Below are 17295 nucleotides of genomic sequence, written 5' to 3' on the forward strand. Positions count from 1 at the left end.
CCCCCTATCTCTAGAATCTGTACCATGAGAATGTACGCTTGTGTCATGGCCCGGACAACTTTGTGCATAGGAGGCGTTAGAGCGCCTGTTGCGCCAACTGTTCCCTCGTTCTCTGCGTCCGCCCTGCAGCGCACACTTGGCTGATTTCTGAAGTTTGGGTTTCACCATCCAACCGTCGCACTTTTACTGTTCTCTTGCAATGACCTATGGTAATTATATATATACGGCAAAATTCAAGATCGCTGCTCTGAAGTTTGCCGAAAAAAACTGGAATCGTGCCACCGCTAAGCACTTCAGCATGAACTTCAACGTGTGACGATGGGCGCGATCAGTACGGGAGAAAGCAAGTGTGCACTAATACAAGTTTTCTGCCATTGAAGAAGGACTTTTCAAATATATGCGAATGCTTAGGGCCTTCTGTATAGCCATGTTGTGAGACCTAGTTTCTCCCAGTACTGTCGAGAAGAGCTTCAAGGGGCATTCGAACCCGCTCAACAGAACCGAGGACGATGCGCTTTCGGAGGGCGGTGACAGCTGCCACGACGATGATTCTCAAGAACTTTCGATCAGTGATCATGACTAAACCGCACGTGACCGGATATGACCGGTTGAAGTATACGCTAATTCTGTTTAATTAACAAGTACACTTTATTTGTGCTTCAATTTATTATTTTTAGTATACCTATATACTGCACGCGTTAGGACTATCGTACAGTATGTCCTACGCGTTCTCAAAATCCCCGCGTAATTTGCGCACCCCCTTTTCGGAGCCCCAAATATGCGACAAGAAGTGTGCAAATTATGTGAGTAAATACATTTGTGCCTCACATGATCACAGTCATGGAGGAGTGTATAGAGTAGTAAAAGGTGTTTCACAATGCGTCAATCCCAGTAGTTCTCGAACCACAGGCGGTCACAGACGTCGCAGCCGACGCCAACGTGCTGCTGGAGAAACTCCTGCCAAAAGTCAGCAGTCGCCCTGGCAAATGCACTCCTGCTATCATCACATTGACGCCTCAACGCCACTTCTACAGTGTAGACACTGTGCTGTGTCGCCTATAGGGACCCAAAGCTCAAGTTTGTGGAGCGACGACAACGCCGCGCTGCAACTCTGGTGGCAAGCTCAGAGGAATTGGGGATATGCGTGGACGCAGGTGATTCAGCGTGTTTCACTCCAGCGGGAACAGGTGCAGCACATGTTTTAGAGTTGGTGCCGCGCCGTCAGCTTGATGTTCTGAAACAAGACACTTGCTGTTCGATGTCAATTTTTCGAGATGAAAGAAGCGACCACATGGAAGTGTCAGCGATGTCCAAAGTATTGTTCTGTGCCACGAAAGTGCAGACAGTACAAAGACACATGATCCACTTATGAAACTATCGGTTTCCAGACAAATCGTAGAAGAGAGAATGAAAACAAGCGTAGATCACCACAGTTAAAAGAAAAAATTAAGTTATAGCACATCTCGCCTTCACTTTTCATTGTCTCCATTCGCTTGAAATTACTTGTTTTGATTACCTTAATCAGTACATAACACGGCACGTCCATGCAACAGCAGCAGTAATGATAGCTCCCTGTCTCCTCGCATTGTGAAAGTCCAGTTGCGGTTGTATATTTATACAACTGTGTGTTTTCATTCCCTGAGTTTGTGAGATGTAGCTGCCGTTGTTGAATGTTGACACTCTCATAAGTCATACCCCGGTTAGCATTGCAGTACTGGCTGCTTTCAATTGAACTGCGCTCATTGTCAAGTGCCATTCGCCTAGTGCCATTCACGCATCAGGAAGGCTGCATCATCACGCTAGAACGAACGTTTGTACATTTTCAGCCCACTTGGACATCGCCTTGGTGGTTTTTTCTATTTTCGTCGCTTCATTCAAGCCACTGAATCAAATTGGCACTAAATACATTCGGAGATGTGCAGTTTTCTTACACACAAGTCGAGTGTATGTGTGTCACGCTCCGTAGAGTGCTACCAGTTTGTGTCCAGGTGTACACTGATTGCAAGAGCTCGTCACGCACCTGACATAACATCGCACCTTAATTTCTGCACTGCTCACCCTGAGCTGGGTTTGTGCAGCAGACCTGTACCTGTACAGTCACCTGTACAGTCAATATTCTCATAAAATGGGAGTGCAAGCACGACACGGGAATCGAAAAGAAAAAAACGAGGGTGGCAGTTCAAGTTGCTTCGCAGCAGTTCCTTCGCATTAAGCACGAAGTTGCAGGATGACAAAAATAGCGGCATTTGCACGACTCTTGTGCAGGGTTAAGGTCCCTAGATAAAACAAGTTTCCAAGGTAGCATCATTCACTGTTCTCGATGCCATCCTCCTCACTCTCTCACTCCTCCTTTTCCATACCCCCCGCATCTGTAATTGATGCATTCCTTGCACGTGATCTTGCAAATGGCTGGTGGTATTATTTATTATTATGCAAAAGGTTCACAACGAGTACGCATGCGCATATGTCTCCAGCCTAATTTTCGCCGCGATGAAAGACGAAATCCTAGCCAGGATACAAACTGCAGAAGAGGAGTTTTCCAGTTGGCACCAAGTCAGCAAAGATTGTTTAGCAGTGCATGTTCAATGCAACATCCCAATTTTTCAGCAACCCTGGGTTGTGTTAAAATAACAGAAAATGGTAAAATAACAAAAAAATGATGCACACCATGAAGTGTAGCTATAAAACATTTAATGCGAACGCCTTCGTAATTTGCGTGGCTGCATTTCCGATGGAGGCAGAAATGTTGTAGGCCCGTGTGCTCAGATTTGGGTGCACGTTAAAAAACCCAAGGTGGCTGAAATTTCCAGAGCCCTCCACTACGGCGTCTCTCATAATTATATGGTGGTTTTGGTATGTTAAACCTTACATATCAATCAATTGCGAAGAGGGTTTATTTGTTGGTTTTTGCTGAAACGCCAGGAGTGCATCTAATGCCCATCTAAAGCGTGCCAGTTGTTTCAAACATGCAGGGGCAGAACAGCAAGAGGGTGTAATGAACGCACATTCAGGAACATTTCACGCTTGACCAGTTCGAGCCACCGTCTAGCACATGGCATAAAGAAGCCAACACGCGCTGCTTCGGGGCACCTCACCGGTAGAACTCTCATATTTTGGGAAGTTCCACGCACGGCACCAGAATTACCTGGCATCACGATTGTGAAATTGGGCGCACTTAAAAAAAACTGCCAACGCAGTGCTGCTAATCAAGCGTTCTTACCAATCTGGCCGTGGTTTCTCCTTGCATGTGCACAAGCATGGTGAAACCACTCATCACAACGTCACGCCCAGTGGTCACTGACAGGATCCAGCAAGAAGCGCGTTCACCGTGGCACAGCGAACAAAACACATTCGGAGAACTGGACAAACTACGATGTAGGATGCGAGATGCCATGGCTAGTAGTGTAAAATATAGAGCTGCAGCACATTGCCAGTTGAGCAAGACACATCCCGCTTGCTCTTGTGTTGTGTCGTTTATATTAATATAGGTAACTATTAATTCTTGGACTCATTTCCTTCCATATTGCTTCATTATAATCTATTCATCGTTGCAACTGAACCCAAACATAAATGCTTTGAACCTTCTAAGGGGTGCTCCAGGAACATAGGTGTGGAGGAAAGGGGAGGGTGTCGCTACCTTGGAAACTTGTTTTATCTAGAAATCTTATACAAGGTGAATACGGAAGGACGTACACATTAAGCAAATGAGTCTTTTTATGTAATAGACACTTGTTCATTGTCTTCTTAATACCCTCAATAAGTCTTTCTCTGTAGAGAGAGGGAGAATGTGGAAGAGCAATTCAAGTGCCCTGCCCCCTCCGCCTATGACAACAATCATCTTTTGCATAGCTAAGAACGTAGGTCATCGATCACGTGCATGGCTTCATTTAGCACCATTCGGTATATTTAACGTATCACAGAAGGAAGCTTACCTCGACCTATCGTACAGGGTAATGTCACGGACCTCGAAAATGCACTTCGCGTTAAGTCGAGCGTGCTAGTCTGCCCCGTAATGTAAACGTGATTAACAACTTTTCTGATTTGATCACGTTCGCTTTTTGAACTGCCTGTCCAGCCGGAAGACTTTTTTAAAGTGGTGCAGGACTCTACAAGTGCAGTGCAAGAGCACTGCACGTGCACGGAGCGAGCAGCAGCGTGGTAGAAACCAGAAAAAACGCGCGACGTACATACCCAGCTTCCATTTTTCTGCCAGAGATGGCACTGCCTGTACAAAGTCGCAGCTCCACCAAGCGTTGCTTTTGGTCCCATAGGCAACAAAGAAATTAGGAGCCTTTTTCCCTTCTTCAAGAACCAAGAATTCCTTGTTCGGCGCAGCGTTGTTGCAAGCATTTGACATCACGAGCCAACTCAGTAGCATGGTTTGCAGGACCCATCCGTCACCAGTGCTTGCATTCCCGTTCGTGATTTAGCACGACTTGGAAGGCTGCCGGATTATCAACATGCAGTTGCTGTTGGCACTGGCCTCCTGGGCCTGTTTTTGTACCCAGACTATACAAATGGCCCGAGGAATGCGAGCTTTCTCACGTTTTCGCTGTCGGCGCTTTTTTAGAGTTGTCCATGGCATACCCATGGGGAAGGTTTGGGGAAAAACTCCAACCCGCTTGGCGCCACAGCTGCGGCGAGATGGACGACTGATGTCATTCACAACGCAGCCAATGGCGTGCGTGCTTTGGTACGACGCTGCAAATGATGTAAGTGATAACACAGCCAATAGAGAACACCGGTGAAACTGCTGCCAGATGGTTTTTCGTTTCTCCTAGCCATATCCAGCTTTGTCTTGGCAGCTAACTTGCACAAGCATTGAAAGGGAAATCTACATACAATAAACAACTGATAGAACAACCACTTTTCGTGTTCCTTTTGAGTGTGCTCTAAATACTTTTGAACTGTATGCGACATATTGATAAAATGAGGACCACATGGTTAAACAGTTGAAACTCTTTACTTTAAGAGACATGCACAGGGGAGCAATTCTTGCCTTTTAAATGAGGTGTTGCTCATAAAGAGGGTGTCCTATATGTGTTTTGTTATCGATACCTATTTCAATGTAAGCACCCATTTGTCTGTTACATAAATGTCTACTATAAAGGGGCTTGACTGTATGCCGAACCATGCACTCGTTTATTTGGCATGATTTGCGATTATTATTAGCTTCAGTAGTTGTTGGCTCATCGGTGAATGCAGATCCCAGTGAAATTCGTTTGTCCCATCAGTTCCTGAGAGCATGCTGTGACTTGGTTTTTGCAAGAAAAAGTATCGTCAGCTTTCAAAATTCTTCACTTATTTAGTTTGACATGAAACAACGAGTGAAAGACCATGATAAGAACACTCTCCAAATGGCAGTACAAATGTGTAGGATGAAGGCCAAAGTGGCTGGCACAGTATTCCGGCCGGCAAAATCATTCCATAGGCAAAGCAAGATCTAGAATTTGATCTATGGTTGGCACTGATTCATTATTGCCCTTTGTGGAAAACTAAAATAGTTCATTTTTTATAGTGGTAATGATTCCCTAGTGGTGTGCGACATGTCAACCCCAGATATTGTGAAATCGTGTACATCGTGGGCACTGAAATGCTTACTGAATAAAACAGGAAAGAATAACTATTCTTGGACCACTAAACAGAGACAGCTTATTTTCATATGTTGTTACAGATATCAATAACTCCAAAAGCAGCCCACAGTTTCAATGCTCTTGTCCATTGGTCAACGTTCACGACAACAACTAAGTATGTCGAATAGGTGATGGAAAAAGAGAAGGTGTGAGAGACTCTGACAGTACCTCATCTTCACGGAAAAGAGGCCGCAGAACCACGTCACCTAGTAGCCGCACGACAGGGCCAAGGCCACGAGCATCGGCCGAGGCAGCGTAGATCATCGTATCCCTGCAGCATGGAGAACCGGCGTGGCACAACATAGCAGTGCACGAGAGGACAATGCTGATGTTTGCTGCCATAATAATAATGACAATAATATTATTTTGTGTTTTTTGTCACGATTTTATTGAGAGATGTCATAGTGGAGGGCCGCAGAAATTTCCAGCGCCTAGTGTTTTTTAGTATGCGCTGACATGGCAGAGTACGTGGGCCTCTATCGTAATTGTGCCTCAGGAATTGAACCAACCACCTTCAGGTCACCAGCCGTCGACGTTCCGGAGTACAAAAGGCTAAATTTTGTCAAAGGGGATACATTCTTTAGACATAAGCAAGGTTCAAAGTGAATTCGAGGCCAATTTCAGTTGTGTGATTTTGGCTGAATAACTTGAATAGAATTCGAATAGTATATATATCACATATCACAAACAAAGATAGGTATATCTGTCATGACCTAATTATGCACCATATTTTTTAATTGAAACAAGGCCTGTGTAAATGCTTTGTTTTTGCTTCAAGGGAAGTGTAAACAACAGCAGGATTTGACTTCCGGTAGAATGCAAGTGATAACCTGTAAAATATATTACATTTTAAAACCTGCTTTACTTGGAGCATGTAAATCGGTGTAACAAGCTTTAAGCTTATAAAATGAACTGATTCAAGGGTAATATCTTAATTTAAAGTTGAGGTGGAGCTTCACAGCAGTGAGGATTTTGCTTTAGCGGCTTAGCACTACTTTACTGCAGTGAAACCACCTTTACAGAGATTACATACAAACCCAAATACATTTAAATAGGTGTTCTCACGGCTTAGTACTTTTCTATTGTAGTAAAACCACATTTACAAAAAAATTACATGCAGATTAATATACACCTATTCAGATAATATACATAATGAACAACATACATAAATGTTCATGAAAAGGTCGCCCAGCAGTTGCATTTGATTAGCCTCGATGATTACGCATGTGAGCTGCTGATGATGTTTCACGACAACAGTACACTTTTCAAACTACAGCTTGCAACCACAATCTCTGCAGGCAATCTGTTTGGTGACTGCAGGGTTGGCTCATGCCCGTGCAGCTTATGAAAATTCAGAACATAAAATTTATAGACCACTAACAAGAGGACACTATAGCAGTACTGGACGCAAAGCTATGCGACAAGGCCAGTGCGGCCACGAACCGTGCTGCAGTTTGGATACACTTGCCTAGAACCTTGGCAATCACAGATGCCACCTTGCTTCTCCAGCTCCTGAAGTACCGCGTCTCGGTTTTCGAACTCCTGTGTCGACTGAAACACAGCCAAGCACACACTATTTTTGGCACTGTCATTCACTGCTATTTTTTGCGTTACACACTCTGCCAACTACTTATCTCAATTATCACTTGCTTCATCACGTCACAACTTATAGATGCTGTGTAATACAACAAGAGAGCAATGAACAATGATGCCCACAGTAACATCAGTGCACATGTGATAACTCAAGAGCTGTATCTCTATTAATGTCTCAATGCAAGTGGAAAAGTCCCACTGACATCATGCGAACTCAACGAAACAAGATTAATTTTATTAGGTAAAGCTTCTTGTTGGGTGCATGACGCGTTTGCATTGTCTTTTATCATTTTGCTTGACCAATACTCTTTTGTCAGCCTACTAGCATATTCTTGATAAGTGAATATGTACTCCAGTAAACTATCATTAAATGGAAGATGTTCTGTTTCACAGGAGTTGCGGTTGTACAGGTAAAAAACCAATCATATTAGTAGTTCCATTCATGAGGTTTCCATTTAGTGGTAATGAGAGTCTATATCAATCCACTCTCACTTTCCTTTAAGAACACTCAGAATCAAAGACTTTTGGGAACAACATTTCTAAATAAACTATCTTAAGCAGTCATATGTTTGAGCTCAATCGTCAGTGAGTTTTGTGCTACTTCATCGGTGGAAACCGCTTGTTGAAACATTCAATGCAATTACACAAGAGGCCAGACCTGGTCTATCGCATTGAAGGGTTGCTCATCAATGACTTTTCATCTTGCTCCGCACTCGTAGATGTAGCGAAAAGAGGCTGTGGTTGCTGTCACTCCCGCTTGATCGCCACATGCTCGCATATCCCCTTTCATAAAAATTGACAGTAAAACCTTGCATAAACACAGCAGCAATGTCGTGTGACTGCAATTGACTGGAGACCGGCAAGCACAGCCAAGGCAACTTTACCAGAGTCTACAGGTGAAAGTGATGACAGCGTTGCCTGGATTTTCATTAAAGACGCTCTGCAACACTTTTTTGAGTCTAATTTTTAGCACTACCACTTCACAAATCACAAGTTTTTTTCAGCATCCTTCAAGCAGAGCAACAGGTATTTCTCGCATGCTTCAAGCTCTGCCCTTTCGTGAGCATGCCGATAGCTACGCAGTGTGACAAGTAATTTGCGTCCCTTTGTTTTCTTTTCTTGTTTTTCTTTGAAAGAACGACTTACTTTCAGTGTGATTGTGCGTGGCGGCAGCTACGGTATGAACTGAAGGTGTATTGCAGGTCTGTTCCATAACTTGTAGACTTCTAGCTGACTATGAGAATTTACTGCAAATTCTAGTCTATGTGTTTGGCTTTTGGGAGCCTCGGCGATCGGCAGTGTTTTCTGGTCATGCCCAAAAAGTGTTGCAGGGCCTCTTTAATAAATGCTTCTGTGCAGAGCCGCCCCTGGCACTACCATCCAAGTCCTCTCTTGCACTTCCCCGTCGTCATACCTTGGCTGAATAGCTTTCTTGTAGCCAGAGGCGCGGAATGAGTAGATCCCAATTTCGCTAAAGCACTTTAAAAACAAATGTATATGCCAGTACTGTGGCATTCTTTTATTTATTTATTCGTTTAAAGATTACCTACCTCACAATAAAGGCGATGTAGGTAATCTACAAGGGCATGCTGCAAAGCATATCACCTTGCACCGTTCACAAAGCTTTCTCTGTCAATGTTGCTATTCGGTCCCTTATCTCACTAGCAAGTGTCAAATTCTCATCCTTACTTTAAAGGGGCCCTGCAACCCTTTTTCAAGTTGCCATGATTCACTAAAGGAGCTTTTGGCCTCATGAATTCATCGCCGCAAAAATGTTTCAAATACGACCAGTACAAGCGAAGTGCCAACACACTGCAATTGCATTCTCTTCCCTCGTCCCAATGAAACCACTGGAAGCTAAGTGGAGAGGGATGACGTATGGAAATAAAATACATCACCCGCGCCTTGTGACCTTTATCATTCTTTTCCTTCGTATACGCAACTCTTTTGTGTAATCGTGCGTGTGGCTGCCTCTTGAGGCGGCCCCCTGAAATGATTGAACGTGCCATGCTCAAATCAAGCAGTGGTTTATAAAATGGCTGTGACTAGTGATTTTTGAGCTTTGAGCGTCATTCGTTAAAAAAAGATAAAGCCAATTTTCAGCTGACTTTAGGAATTTATTGTGACTTCCAGGCTGTGTGCTGTGCTATAATATTTGGTTCGCGTGTTCTCGGGAGCCTTGAATACTCATCAGTAGCGTTTTCTGACCATGCTCAAAAAGCGCCGCAGGGCCGCTTTGAAACCAGCCTAGTGCTTAAATGAAGAGACAGAAGCAACAACTTACATTGAACGCCAGCTTTTCGAGAAAATGTGAAACTCCGCTCGGGTAAGGAGCTTCATATCGTGATCCTGAATCAATGACAACTGTAATGACAATAGTGACAAAAAAATTTGAATTTCAGTGGCACACACCGTGAAAAATCACATTAGTTTTCATAATGAAGATTCCGAATAATAATGATATCTGGTGTTTTATGTCCCAACCCCCCAATAGAGAGACACCACAGTGGAGGGCTCCAGAAGTATTGACCAAGTGGTGTTCTGTAAATTGCACTGACATTGCACAGGACACATAAAGCAAATTGAGAAACGCACTTTCTGATCAATGACCTTTTTTGCATCATGAGTGAAAATTAATGAGGTCTTCTGGCATACACGATTTACTGTGTGTTTTAGTCTTAGCTAAAAAAGTAAATGTCTGAAACACATTTGACAGTTGCATGTCCTGAGACCCGCCCTCGCTGTCGTGGTACAGTGAGCACATTTTGACCAAGAACTAGTACACCAAAAGTCATTACAGAAGGTCCCCCTGGCAAATGTTAGATGCTTCTAATGTGACAAACAGCAGCTGTCTAGGTCATAATAACTACAGGCTGATCTGCCAGGTTAAGCAGGGATAAATTAATTTTGCAAATCCCACCAAGTGTCAAGGCAAGCATACTTTTCAGTGCCTTTCACTGTAATTTACTGAGTACCCAGATTGTGCAAAATGACAATCAGCACAGCACAACCAGATGCCATGATGGCAGCTTTAGCTAGCTGTGATCTCATCTGTTCTTTCATACTGTGGTGTTTACATTAATGCCCTCTTGGTTCATCAAAAAAATTACAGACAAGGTGGTGCTATTCTGTTAAAGGTCCAGTCAACACGCTCCGACTCCCCTTCCACCCCATTTATTTTTACACCTTAAAGAAGAAGCCCGACCATTCGTAGGGTAGATCGCGGTGATCACGTTTTTTGAATATAACAACCTGCGTGCCGCGCAGAGCCCCCATTACAAACAATTCCAGCACTCCTTTCTTACACATGAACAATCCTCCATTCACGCGCAGTGAGGCAAAGTTGCCGATCGGCGACTTCTCGTAGCACACAGCTCATCGATTGATCTAGACCAGTCACGATGACGGGCTACACGTTCCCCTCCCCAATGTCGCGCAAAAATTCGAAACCAGCTTAAACCCATGTTCTAACCCCTGTAACTTCGTTAACGGAACTAACACCATTTTTTATGGTGACTTTTTTTTCTTTTTCGGTCAGTCAGTCTAATCACGAAATTTCGAAGTGGAAAATGCCACGAAACATTTGCGATCAGAGTATTTCTGAAGTCATATACTCGCATGCTGCAAACAGTGAGTGCGAAGGTGGTTTAAGTTTGAGCGCGGTGGTGTACTGCGCTCTGCATGCATGCGCCACTTCTCCATTTGGTCTACTGGACCGCAGCGGTGGTTTTCACCGTGCTCTTACTTTTACGTTATAAGCAGTGCAGAATTGAGCGGGGCTGGATAAGAATACACATACTTTAATTATGAGGAATGGTGCACATGAGAGCATCAGTCTGCCCAACTATGTATAGCGAAATGATAGACTCCATATTTCATAATATAGCTTCAGTTCAGACAATCATTTTCAAACCGATGCAATCTTTCTCGACTTCGCAAAAGCCTTTGATAAGGTACCGCACAAACGCCTACTGTCAAAACTTTCCCAGCTGAACCTGCACCCCGACATTCTTGCATGGATCACACAATTTCTTACTAACCGCTCTCAGTTCGTCTCCATTAAAAATACCCGTTCTAGCTCCCTCCCAGTAACATCCGGCGTCCCCCAAGGATCTGTACTCGCACCCCTCTTATTCCTAATATATATTAATGATCTTCCTGTTCATGTATCTTCCCATATCCGTTTATTTGCCGACGACTGTGTCATCTATCGCACAGTTACTAACATTTCTAATCAAACTACACTCCAAGAGGATCTTGATCTCGTGCAACAGTGGTGTGATCTTTGGTTAATGAAGCTTATCCCCACTAAATGCAAACTCGTCTCATTTCAATGCCAGCGTAATCCTTAATAATTCTCATACCTAATCTCTAATTCCGCTATCGAACAAGTTCCGTCATATAAATACCTAGGCGTCCCCTTAACATCTTCCCTTTCCTAGAACACACACATCAACAACATCACATCATCCGCGAACAGATCCCTAGGTTTCCTAAAACGTCATTTGCGTCACGCACCACTAGACATAAAACTTCTGGCTTGCAAATCGCTCATCAGACCTAAACAAGAATATGCAGTGCCCATCTGGAGCCCGCACCAGATATACCTAACAAACGAAATAGAATCTGTACAAAATCGTGCCACTAGGTTCATTCACTCTTCATATTCATACGACATAAGCATATCATTCCTAAAACGTGACATTGATGTTGCTAATTTTTCTGTGCGTCGTCGCATAGCCAGCCTCTGTTTGATTCACAAGTTTTTTCACAGTTCCCGCAATCAAGCACCTTACATCATCCCGCACAACCCATCTATATCTCACCGCACAACCCATCTTTATTTATTCGCATGCACACGCGCTCGCACTACTACTTTTGCTGCCTTATTTTTTCTTCGCACAGCAGTGGACTGGAATGGCCTTCCCCGTGACATTGCAGCCATCACGTGTTCATCAACGTTTGCGCAAAACATAAATACATATTGTTTGTCAGAAGATCACTCTCTGTAACCTCCATTTGTTAACCCACCCCTTATGTAATACCCCCTCACCGGGGTCTTTAAGGTAATAAAGTGAAGTGAATTCTCTCCCGCTAGGCTGCACCACATGATGGTTCCTGTTACTTTTAAGCAATATTTTGAATATAAATCCTACTCACAATGTAAATAGGATGCTGAATTCTGTGACTATATTTATTTCATGGCCTTTTCATTTTCAACTAGCATGTAGTTGCACTTTTTGGCCAGTTGTTGGTTCCTTTAATACAGCAAATATTCACAAAATTTTGGTGGCAGCATATTTACAAAGCAAAATTATACATCTTTTTTTTTTATATCAATTTTCGTACATCGGGTTTATTTACTGGCCTTTTAAATGACAGAGGCAGTTCCTCCTGATGAGTTTAAAGCTATCTTGAAACCGTTAGAATGTGATCTCTCTGCAACATAATACTCGTCAGCTCCCACAACCATGGTGAGCTTAGATTAAAAGAGAGCTGAGCCCTGTTTTCCGAGTCCCAATGATGAAAAGACCTTCAGTGTTTCATGAGCCACGAAATGCGATTGTCCAGTGGTGCTGATAACACACGTGAGATTAAACATCATTCTCTCCCTGCAAAGCATCAACAAAAACTCGAAGCCATAACAAAAACTCGAAGCCATACCCGTCATAACAGATGCAATATTTGTCAATGACCCCAATTGTGAACACATTGATATGATGAGTACCACATGAGAAGAAGTAGATAGAAATAGGAAGATAACGATAAATCCAGATATCAAATGATGAAAAATGATAGTGACAGAAAATAGGACAAAATATGAAGAATTGGAATCAGAGAGCGATAAACAAAAATAGAGCTCGTAATTAGCTGGAGGTAATAACAAACAAGAGTAGATAAAAGTACACAAAGGCATATGTAGTCATGTTGAGTTACATAAAGACAAGTGTGATAAGAAGTGATGAAGTTAATACACTTAATAATAATACAACCCATTGGAGACAGGAAGAAAACACCCCTCATGTGATGTCTCCCTTGAAAAATTGAAAGGAAGGCATTGTGCAATGGCGACTAATAAGGGACCCAGAGAAGTTTTGCTTTTATAGTGTAAAGCAGCTTTAAACTATGTGCACACAGCTCTTGTGGCACTGTTGTGTCTAAACAGATTGTGTGCACACAGCACAGCTGTGGGTTCGCATAGGTTCACTTCATGTGGGTTTTGTACGCCAAATACAGGTCATGGTTTCAATCCCACATATTAAAAATGGAAGGGCGCAATGAATGTATTCTTCTTCTAAAAATGTAGATGCAAAGAGCGGCTGACCAATGAGTCTGAATTGGGCATGAGGATGACCGTTGAGTGACAAAAAGATATTGATGCTTAGAAAGGCAGCCTCAGCCCAAGACGGCCTTCAGGATGTGTCAGGAACTATTTATATATATAGTCAAGTAGATCCTCCGTGAGCGGTCATCTACTTGACTATGTGCAACGCTACGGCCACTCAACCACCATGCATATATATCCTGGGTTGCCACTGATGTATGTGTGTGTGTGTGTGTGTGTGTGCGTGCGTGTGTTGATTGATGATTTATATGTGGGGTTTAACGTCTCAAAACCACCATATGATTATGAGAGACGCCGTAGTGGAGGGCTTCAGAAATTTCGACCACCTGGGGTTCTTTAACGTGCACCCAAATCTGAATATATATATATATATGTGTGTGTGTGTGTGTGTGTGTGTGTGTGTGTGTGTGTGTGTGTGTGTGTGTGTGCGTGCGTGCGTGCGTGCGTGCGTGTGTGTGTGTGTGTGCGTGCGTGCGTGCGTGCGTGCGTGCGCGCGCACGCGTGCGTGCGTGTGTGTGTGTGTGTGTGTGTGATTTGTAGGCCCAGGAAAGCCATTGCACTCCAATCAAAGCTTCATGCAACCTTTCACTAACCAGGTTTGCTTGTGCTGTGCCTTCCAACTGGCATGTTTCAGCTGTTTTTGCCTTCATAACACAACTGAAGCAATGGCAGGACTCACCACCCACAGTGCAGAACTGGCCAAACTTGTTTTGCGAAGCCACCCGCAGACCATTGTCGAAAGTGGTGACCTCTGTGGCATGATCTTGAGCTGAGGGCACGGCATATAATGGCTTGGGAAAGCATGGTAGGGGCTGCGACAGTGGCACTCTGGTTATCTGCTCTGCAGATGGGGGGACTTTGGTACACAATGTCCGCTGGTTGCTACCATGCCGATGGCTGCAAGGTATTGCAAGGATATTTAAACTACACCTCTGCCTCGTACCCTTTTGGCTGGATAAAAAATGAGCAGACAATGAGGCTGAACAATGATCTCCTTTCCTCTAGCGGTTTGTACAGAAAATACGTGGAATAAGCATGTGTCTCATTTACATGTGCCCCTCTTTATTACACGCCGTTGACAAATCCTTTCTTCTAATGTAACAGCAGAGTGCTGCCTCAATGAAATTACCATTAGCTATGATCCAAAAGAACTGTACGGTAGAGAGCAGCTTGCTCAGAGGTGCTTCTACTGAGCAAGCTAGTCAAGCATTACTCAAACGTGAAGAAATATGCCCAGCATGACACCGCAGTGTGCATTTTATTACAATAAAACTGACATCTGTGTAGTAACACGAGTGCCAACATTACATCGGACCTTTCAATTGACAGTGTAGTCGAGGTTCCGTATAAACACTACTCAACGTACAATCGCGCCCACGTCCGAGTAGAGTGCGCTAGCATTGCTTCGAGGGGCAGCTGCGGTCTCTAATGTGGTGTACTTGCGTGGCCTGTTTTGCACAAGTTGAAAGATGCGCTTGTTTAATCAAGGATGCAGCATGCTCCCTCAGCATGTGAATTCCAAAAGACGCTCCGTTTTGACTGTAAAGGCAGGTGTTATCTTCCAAAATGCATCTTCTTTTGGAATTTTCAGATCAACAAGCACACCTTTCTACACTACCACACGTGCAATGCAGGTCAGCATGTCTATAGGAACACCACACTAAGAGCTTGCAACTGCCGCAAAGTTGCTCGGATTCAACATGGAAATTCAACATGGGCTGCTACTTTCAGGCCGCACTGCATGAAAGTAACTCCTACAAGGATCTGTCAGAATTTGATTCATATTTCGTTATATTCTAACGGCAGATAGTATTCAAAAACAAAGAACAACACAGCCATAATTCCGAGCATGTGACTTACTCCTGGGTTGCCATTGATATTTTTTGTCTTGACAAGCCACTGAAACCTGTTTGAGGGTCTCGTGAAAAGGAAACTTTGCTACGAGCTCCTTGAGTGGTTGGCGATGTGCATTTGGGCATCCTCCTGCTGAATGCATGCATCTACACGGAGGCAGGAATGGAGTAGGCCCTGAGGGCAGCGTGGCCCTACATGAAGAGTCACCACATTTGAGGGCACCACACACTGCACCGGATATGATACCTCTCCACTGTACTCCCAGTAATCATCGCACCTTGTCACTAAACATGATCATTGCATTTTTTTTGCTTGATAAAATTGCGCTCGTACATCTGATGTAACCGGTGCTTGATGTGACCGCATCTTATATTGTTTCTTCATTTTGTTCAGCAACATGCACAAATAAATGACAGCCTCACCAACAAACTGTTTAGCCATGTCCATGAGCTTTCAAGGAATAAATTAAACGGAAGTGTGGAATCTTGTGAGCAGATTACAAGAACTGCCAGCTGATCGGTAATGCTTAAGACAAAATGCCAAAACGTATCTCTTGGTTTCCTCAGCTCTATTTCCTTTTCTGTTCCGTCTTCTTGCCGCCAGAATGACGGAGAGTGCAGCTTTGGTTTCCCGCCATGCTCTACTGGCATAATTATGCTCACAGCTGCCTTATGGTATTTACAGCCCAACAATACGACGACGCGAGCCTAGTGACAAAGCAGACTCCTTAAAAAGCGATTGCTGGGTGACCTTTACATTCCGTACAAGAAATGGGTGAACGCCGAGGGTGGTTTGAAGCCATACACACGAAACACGTGAGCCGATAAGCTTTCTGTGCGCCTCACTGTTAGAATAGTAAGGCTTGGCGACACAGTAGAATGCCTCCTCACTGTGCGAGACAATTCTCATGCCGTCGACACGTTTTCACAGCGGATGCCAGCAGCTACATCGCGCTTACTTGAAGCGTCCGCTCGCCGAGACACATCAGCACCGCATTGTGCGCGAGCTGCGCTATGTCAAGCGAGCGTCCGTGGAGCCAGCATATTCCGCTGTCGAGGACGGAGGCAGCGCAGGGGAGCACGCCTCCCTTCGATTCCCGAGGTGCCGCTGTACAATTTCTTTTTATGTCGCACAACCAGTACGCAACTGAACCAGTAATTCTGCTTCTTGGGAGCCATATATCCGACCACTAGCAACATTCGAACACTTCCTGTCAGCGTAACAAACATCGCGGTTTGACACCATACCCCAACACTCACCTATTCAAAACTTTTCGCACACCTTTCGGCAGCGCACGCCAACGACCAGACGCCATCACGTTACACTTAACGCGCACTGCTGCTCAGAACAGAAACCGAAAGTTTCTCGAATACACACACATACATTAGTTGCCTAACTGCATTTCCGTTTAACAAAACTTGAATCTATCAGTGGACAACTTTTACCAATTTTCTTAATGCAGCATTAACCATAAAATAAAAACTTAACTATATTTTGGCATTTGTGGGTGACAATATAAAGTTTCTCAAAATTACCTAGAGAGCACTCTGGCGCTGCAATCGGTGAGAAAGTAATCACGAAGGATAATAAGACAGTGTAAACAACGGAGGAAGGAAAAAGGTGGTGTGGACATACACGAATCTAATTAGACTCTTTGAGCTAGAGCTTGCTAAGACGCGGGGCAAGTCACCCCGGAAAAGAAGACACAAACCCAAAAGTTGGTGGGATGAGGAAGTTAAGAGAACCATAGCAAAACGTCAGGAAGCCTCTAGGGAACACAGACATGCTAAGCAGCCAACGTTTTTAGAACAATTGTTCTAAAAACGTTGTAAGCAGCGGGGTGAACCGACAGATGATGTTGAAAGAAAA

At 43.9% G+C, this 17295-nt stretch overlaps 1 protein-coding gene across 2 annotated transcripts in view; it reads right to left on the reverse strand.

Moving 5' to 3' along the window:
* The window catches only part of LOC119167703 (mitochondrial-processing peptidase subunit alpha), a 266289-nt gene extending 249448 nt beyond the window's left edge, over positions 1-16841 (reverse strand). The window contains exons 1-5 of one of the 2 annotated variants that reach the window (XM_037419227.2): positions 16686-16841; positions 14252-14469; positions 9511-9590; positions 7102-7184; positions 5802-5904 (exon numbers count right to left, since the gene is read on the reverse strand). In XM_037419227.2, the coding sequence (XP_037275124.2) occupies positions 5802-5904; positions 7102-7184; positions 9511-9590; positions 14252-14469; positions 16686-16741 (540 nt within the window). In that variant the 5' untranslated portion in view covers positions 16742-16841. Of the gene's footprint in view, positions 1-5801; positions 5905-7101; positions 7185-9510; positions 9591-14251; positions 14470-15432; positions 15462-16685 lie in introns of those variants that run through there. The other variant, XM_075865852.1, reaches the window with a different exon arrangement.
* Between the last annotated feature and the right edge of the window lie 454 nt (positions 16842-17295).

This window comes from Rhipicephalus microplus, chromosome 6, assembly GCF_043290135.1.
Source record: "Rhipicephalus microplus isolate Deutch F79 chromosome 6, USDA_Rmic, whole genome shotgun sequence".
In the NCBI taxonomy this organism is placed as follows: domain Eukaryota; kingdom Metazoa; phylum Arthropoda; class Arachnida; order Ixodida; family Ixodidae; genus Rhipicephalus; species Rhipicephalus microplus.